The following is a 7,338-nucleotide window of genomic DNA, read 5'->3' as shown; positions in this document are numbered from 1 at the left end:
AGGGCCTTTCGCACCGCAGGAATCTTTTCATAGTACCAGAACTAATTGTGGAACTACCCACTTTTCGGTGTGTTCGCACCGTTTGTGTGACTGCCTTTTTCGAGAACCAAATTAGCTCCTACTCCGGAGCAGGGTCTAACCAGCACAACTGGTACTAATCGTGACGTAAGTAGACATTGATTGGCCAAACGCGTATGAAAACGCCTTCACCCGCCATGATTTAAAACGCCGTGTAAACATACTGTAAACATTGTCAACTTATTTCGCAAGTATGGAGAACAGCGATAGATGGACGGACGCTGAAGGGCATGCACTTGTAGCAAATGTAGCACTGCCAGTTGTCGTTGGAGATTCTTAGTCCTCCTTCCCGTTCTTTCAATCGCTTTACGTATACGTCGACTTTCCATGTCCATTATTGTGAAACCCGCGAGACACAACAAAAACAGCTCTGATCACAGCGTCCTCCATCCTCCTGTTGTTAACGTTGTTCTTCTTTGTTTCTGTTGTTGAACACCGCGCACAAATGACGTCGCTGTCGACTGGCTTACGTCACTTCTTAGTACACACTCTCGGTGCGAATACAACCCTTTAAATGGTACTGGAAAATAGTTTAGTACTTTAGTACTGTACGTTTAGTTCTGGAACTAAAGCGGTGCGAAAGGGCCTATTATAAAACACACACAAGTTGGATATGTGTGATATCTGATTTGATGTGAAGAAGTGTTCATCAGGGTCAAGAAAATTTGGATGTTGATTTAATAGCTTTGCATGGACCGTCTTTGTAATACCTCATATGGTTCCCTCCAGGTTCATCGCCGTCTCTGTCCCTTTTAATTACAACCGCAAACACGTGGACCAGCGACAGATTGTCCTGCTTTCCGCCACATGGATCCTGGCCTTGGCCGTGGCCTCCCCCGTGATGTTCGGAATCAACAACGTCCCCAACCGGGACCACAGCGAATGCAAGCTGGAGGACAACAACTACGTGGTGTACTCCTCCGTCTGTTCGTTTTTCGTGCCGTGCCCCATCATGCTTTTGCTGTACTGCGGGATGTTCCGGGGCCTGAGGAACTGGGAGGCGGCGAGGAAAACCAAGCTGAGGAGCAGCATGCAGGCCTGCAGAAAGCTTCAGGAGGCAACCGCGTCCCTGCAGCCGCTGTCTAACCTGCCGCCCCCTCTGCCGCCCGTGATTGAGAAAGACCTGAGTGACATTACCTTAGAAGAGCTGGACCACGATCACTACCCCGATCCTGACAGCCCGGATCCCGTGTCCATGCTCGCATACCCCGCCGGGAGCTACAATAAAGATCAAAACCAGAACCGGCAAAGGAAAAGAGCGAAAATAAACAGGAGGGAGAGGAAAGCCATGAGGGTGCTTCCTGTTGTAGTAGGTAAGCTGATGCGAAACATGTGGAATATAACACAATATAAGAAAAGCAGAATTAAATAATGCACTATATACAGACGTAGAAGTATAGAAAACAACTGTAATTGTTTAAATGAATGTACAGATATGTTATTTACAAATGTACAAATTTCGGATTCTATGTATAAATATGTCAGTTATGATGGACAATGTATAGTTATGAACTTTTAATTGTTCAGGCTGAATATAGCCTGCGAGAAAAAAATAGTTTTTTTCTACTGATCAAAAATTATGAAGAAAGAAATCTACAGCATCTGAAATAATCAATTTCACTTATAAATCGTCATCCAAAATCGTTATGAATTAATGATAAAGAAAAAGCTGAAAATTCATTCATTATCGATCAGTTGGGTCTATGCACTTTAGAGTAGTGAGGGGAAAAAAGTTGTATTGTTATTATTAAGAAAAAAATTACAATAATAATTATTATTATTAATATTATTATTAATTATAACACATTTTTATTTTATAATTTGAAAAATAAATGATGTCACAGTCACAGACATTCCTGCAGCAAAAAAAATCAACTTTTATAAACTTAAGACTTTTAAAACTACATTTTACTTACCTTTGTCTAAATGTTACAAATTCAGAGTTGAATTTGAGTATTTTCATTTTTCAAAACAGCTTGCACTAACAGTGATTGATTCTAAACTAAACAGAGCACACCCAACTTTATACCCCTACAATTATTTACTTTGAATTACTTTGAGCTACTTTGAAGTTATATTATATTAACATTTATATTTTAAATCATTGTTTACATGTTTTTATAGCCTTCAATTTGCTGATTTTTTGAAGAGGAAATTACCATGACATGTTTTTCAGAATTTCTTTTTAATTAAGTGAAAAAAATTTTTTTTTAATTAATTGACGGTCCACTTAACAGAGCCCAACCAACATTCTAACCTTAAAAAAACTACTTTGAATTTATAGTAAAACCTTTATTTATTTATTTTTTTAATAGCTTTTTTTACAGCCTTCAATTCACAGTTTGTTTGAAGGAGAGAATTACCATGACATGCTTTTTCAAAAAATTACATTAAAAAGTTTAATTAATTAAATTAATAAAAATTAATAAAAAATTAAAATAGAGCTTGTTTTAAATACTTTTTTAAATAAGTGTTTAATTTAAGCAATTTTGTGTAGAAATCATTCAGTTAGGTGGTCTGAGCTGTGCCCTGGCAGTTAGCAAAGAAACATTTTTGCTTAAAATGTATTTAGGCATTTATTTAGGCAAAGGAATTTAAAGAAAACAATACAGTGTTTTCTTTATAAGGAACAAGGAATTTATTTTCTAGTACACTCTTAAAAATAAAGGTGCTTCACGATGTCATAGAAGAACCTTTTTGTCTAAATGGTTCCATAAAGAACCTTTAACATCTGAAGAACCTTTCTGTTTCACAAAAGCTTCTTTGTGGTGAAAGAAGGTTCTTCAGATTATAAAAAGGTAAGAAAGAGATGGTTCTTTAAAGAACATTTGACTGACTGGTTCTTTGTGGAACCAAAAATGGTTCTTCTATGGCATCGCTTGAAGAACCTTTTAAGCACTTTTATTTTTTAAAAGTGCAGCTCTGATTCAACCATAAAATGCACCAGAATAAAACTGCAGACGCGCATTTACACGTCTGCTCTCTCTTATCTCTGTCAGAGGTGTTGTGATCTCAAAAAAAGAAAAAGATGAAAAAACTGGGCTTAGAAGAGTGATTACAAACACTCTTTCCACATGTGCTGAAACGAGGAACTCCTCCGGCCCTCATTGGCTAATCATTCCTCACCAATCCTCCAATCCGATTATGATGTAAGCCTCACTTTAGTCCAGCAGGCAGAGTGGGGGCAGCCGTCACATTAAGACATGCACTTATCCTCTTCACGGGTTCCTGGGAGATGCGCCCCGTACAGTACTGACAGTAATTGCCAATCCTTTCACCTCGTCAATCTGAGTACAGACGAGAGAGAGAGAGAGGGACAGTTAAAGGTCAGGATTTCCACAATGCACATTGCCAGTCATGCTCAAAAGCTCAATCTCAGATCAAATGTTTCATTTAAAACATAATTGTTTGTAAAATAAAAAAGCACAAAAACCAAAGTACTCCAAATTGGACCCCATTGACTTCTACAGTAATGCCATAGAAGAACCGTTCTTAGTGTGAACATTTTAATTAACCTTTTTCCACCACTAAGAACCTTTCATGGTATAGAAATGAATGTTAAAGGTTATTTGTGGAACTATAGATGCCAATAATGAGTGTAGGAAATGGTTCTTCTATGGAATCGCTTCAGAAAAACCCTTTTGGAACCTTTTTTATTTATAAAAGTGCAGAGATGAACATTAATGTCCTTTACGGTGACTTCCAGCAATCCTACCTGTTCTCTCCTTCCTCTCACTTCTGACGGATGACAGATCTGTGGAACAGACAGGTCATATTTCTGACGAGAGCGACCCTCCGTTACTTCTGTGCTTCTGTCTTTAAGCTCTCGGAGTAGAAGTGAATCAAACACCTTATATCTGTGATCTGAGATGATGCTTGCTCAGTTTAGAAAAATTATTGTAGTTACGCCTGCCTCCAAAAAGCAATTTAAAAACCTGTAAAATGAAGTGGACGGAGTTAGATGTTCACTGTACTGTAGCATCAATGTGATCCCGTAGGTTCATTCACACCAACAGACAATATCGTTTGCTTATTATAAGCATGCCCTGCAGTTATTTGTCTGCTGTTTTTAATGCTATAAAGCTGGGTAGATTCTGATTGGATTCCAACAGTGTTGTTCCTCTGTCCAGTGTTGCCAAGTCTGTGGTTTTCCTGCGAAATTGGGCTACTTTTACACTGTTGCTGTAGGTTGTTTTTTAGTCTGCTGGTTAAAGCGATCTACCCAGAAAACAATTTCAACAGAGGGGAAAACTGTGGAAAAAACATAATTGGGCTAGTGTTGGGATAGTTTTCAATAGCAATTGGGATGGTTTAATTTTGGCAAACCTGGCAACCCTATCTGTGTTGTTAATTATAGCTGTAGTCACAGAATTAGAATGATTTTTAAAACTTATTGTTCTCATTAGTTATCATCCTAGGCATGAACATATGGAAGCCCGTTTCCACCACTGAATAAAAAAGGTCATTGCGACTTTTTATCTCACAATTTTGACTTTTTTCTCAGAATTGCGTAATATAAACTTGCAATTGCGTGTTAAAAAGTCATAATTGCGTGATACAAACGCGCAATTCTGACTTTTTTTCTCCGAATTGCAAATTTATGTCTCGCAATTCTGACTTTATAACATGCAATTGCGAGTTAAAGTCCAATTTTGAGGGGGGAAAAAGATTTATATGTTTTCAGAATTGCGAGTTCGCAATTTATATCTCGCAATTCTGACTTTATAACTCGCAATTGCGAGTTTATATCTCACAATTCTGTGAAAAACAGTCAGAATTGTGAGATAAAAAGTCGCAATAACCTTTTTTTATTTTTTATTCAGTGGCGGAAACGGGCTTTCATATGAACATGACTTTTTTTGTTCATTTGATTTTTAGTTTTTGTGTCTAATAAGCTCTAAAGCTTGTTTACACAAAGAGTATTAACTGTAATGAAAATAAAATCTATATGAGTGTCCATACCAACATACGACAGTGTTGTATTTATTATAAGCACTGCATTTTTCTCGTCTGCCACTTTAAATGCTGGATTATGGATTCTGATTGGCTGTCAATGTTTTTATCATCAAACAGCTGAAAACAAAATTGTTCTGAAAGTGATTCCAACAATATTGTTCAATATCAATTATTAAAACATTATAGTTATCATTATAGCTATCGTCCTTGGTATGAACAGGACTTTTGATTATGGTTAGCCGTTTGATTATGTTTTTTTTTTCAGTCTTATGAGCCAATACATTTTGAGGTCCTTTCACACTAATAATATACTAATAATATAACGATAACTCTATTAGCGTCCACACCAACAGACGATAATAATCTGTTGTGCACACTGGAGTTTCGTCGTCTGCCATTGTTCTGAATGTGATTCCAACAATACCGTTCCTCTATGTTATCATTGTTATAACTGTGGACTATTCTCATAGAATTAGAATGCTTATTAAAACTTAATAGTTATTATAGTTACGGCCCTTTAAACATCTCATGATGGTTTCCTTCCAGTGTTAAAGTATTGTTTTTGAGAGAGGAAGTTAGGGTGGGACACATTTTTAAAACTCCGGTAGACTTTAGTTTACAGTATATATTATGATACTGAAAAACTTCACTTTACAGTGGACAAAAGTGAGTGAAGTGACATGTGGCCAAGTATGGTGACCCATACTAGGAATTAGTGCTCTGCATTTAACCCATCCAAAGTGCGCACACACAGCAGTGAACACACACCCGGAGCAGTGGGCAGCCATTTATGCTGTGGCGTTCGGGGAGCAGTTGGGGGTTCAGTGCCTTGCTCAAGGGCACCTCAGTCGTGGTATTGAAGGTGGAAGAAAGCGCTGTACATTCACACCCCCCACCTACAATTCCTGCCGGTACGAGACTCGAACCCGCAACCTTTTGGGTTACGAGTCCGACTCTCTAACCATTAGGCCACGACTTCCCCCAAAATGAATAAAAAGACACTTCCCTTGTAACCAATTTTTGTGAATTGATTGATTGCAACCAAATGAGTTGTAATTTGAGTTGAGATGTTGTCATTCTGTAGAGCATTTCATTCAACAACAGTTTATGTAAATAACGTGTGCATTGAATAATTTTCCACCTGTCATCTCCAGGTGTCTTCCTGTTCTGCTGGACGCCATTCTTCGTAGTGCACACGATGAGGGCTCTCTGCGAAGACTGCGACATCCCCAGCAGCGTCACCAGCATCGTGACCTGGTTAGGCTACGTCAACAGCGCCCTCAACCCTATCATCTACACCGTCTTTAATACAGAGTTCAGGAAGTTCTTCCGGAAGTTCTTGCCGACTCTGCCCAACTGCTGCTAGCCTGAACATGCTCTCTGCTAAAGGTTTACGAACAAAACAAACCCAAAAGTATAAATGAACCAGACAAATAACGCTCACATGTAAATACAGCACGTTGTATAAAACAAATATGAAAGTATGGTTACAATGCACTAAGATGTTTGCTGCCTTTACGTTTTTATTTTACGGTTTAATTTCAAATGTTTACATTTTGAGAGTTGACATCAAGCAGACTCTTTCATGAAGCGCAAGCAGGATGAATTTGCGTAAATCTTTCGTAAAATCATTCTTACATAAACTATGGCATTTCATAAAATGAAAACAGAACAAATTTGTGTAAATTATCCTGAGATCATTCTTATTGTGTGTGTACATCAAAAGCAAAGTGAATATTCGCATTGTGTTATTTAATCTAGATTACCTTTGCGTTTTTCGCGTCACTTGTGCGAATAAAAAAAATCACTCATACTCTCCTCCATTTTCTGTTACAACCGGACGTGTCAATAAGCTCTTCTTCACTGATTGGCTTGCGTGACAACACGTAATGCCAATTTTCCTGCTCAAATTGAAATTTTTCTACTTGCGCGAAAGACACTATTGCGCACATTCACTACAATCTCGCCGCCCCAGAACAAATTTGCATCTATTCAGATCTTTGCATGTAATCTAATTGCACAAATAAACAAATCTGCTTTTGCTGAGCACACAACATTATAATGACAGCGTTTACGCAACATAATTAATTTGTAAAATTATTCAATTTATTTTCCTGAAAATTGTTTGTTAAACATTTTACATAAATTGTGGCGTTCTTAATACATGAACATAATTTTCATGTAAATAGTTCATAAAACTAGTGCTACATAAATTTTTACAATCATAAAATGCATGCATGTAATTCAAATGCATGCACTTTAAATTGTTCGTACAAATCATTCTTACATGGACTGGACCGCTGT

General features: G+C 37.5%; 1 protein-coding gene across 1 annotated transcript in view; it reads left to right on the top strand.

Moving 5' to 3' along the window:
• Positions 1-7,098, top strand: part of LOC107551439 (D(4) dopamine receptor-like) — a 15,758-nt gene extending 8,660 nt beyond the window's left edge. Inside the window, exons 3-4 of the mRNA XM_016233041.1 lie at positions 808-1,391; positions 6,189-7,098. Of these exons, the coding sequence (XP_016088527.1) occupies positions 808-1,391; positions 6,189-6,400 (796 nt within the window). The 3' untranslated portion in view covers positions 6,401-7,098. The remainder of the gene's footprint in view (positions 1-807; positions 1,392-6,188) is intronic.
• Positions 7,099-7,338: the final 240 nt, after the last annotated feature.

This window comes from Sinocyclocheilus grahami, unplaced genomic scaffold, assembly GCF_001515645.1.
Source record: "Sinocyclocheilus grahami isolate Dianchi unplaced genomic scaffold, SAMN03320097.WGS_v1.1 scaffold423.1, whole genome shotgun sequence".
In the NCBI taxonomy this organism is placed as follows: domain Eukaryota; kingdom Metazoa; phylum Chordata; class Actinopteri; order Cypriniformes; family Cyprinidae; genus Sinocyclocheilus; species Sinocyclocheilus grahami.
Note: the sequence above shows the minus strand (reverse complement) of the source record. Positions and strands in the feature narration are given on the sequence as shown.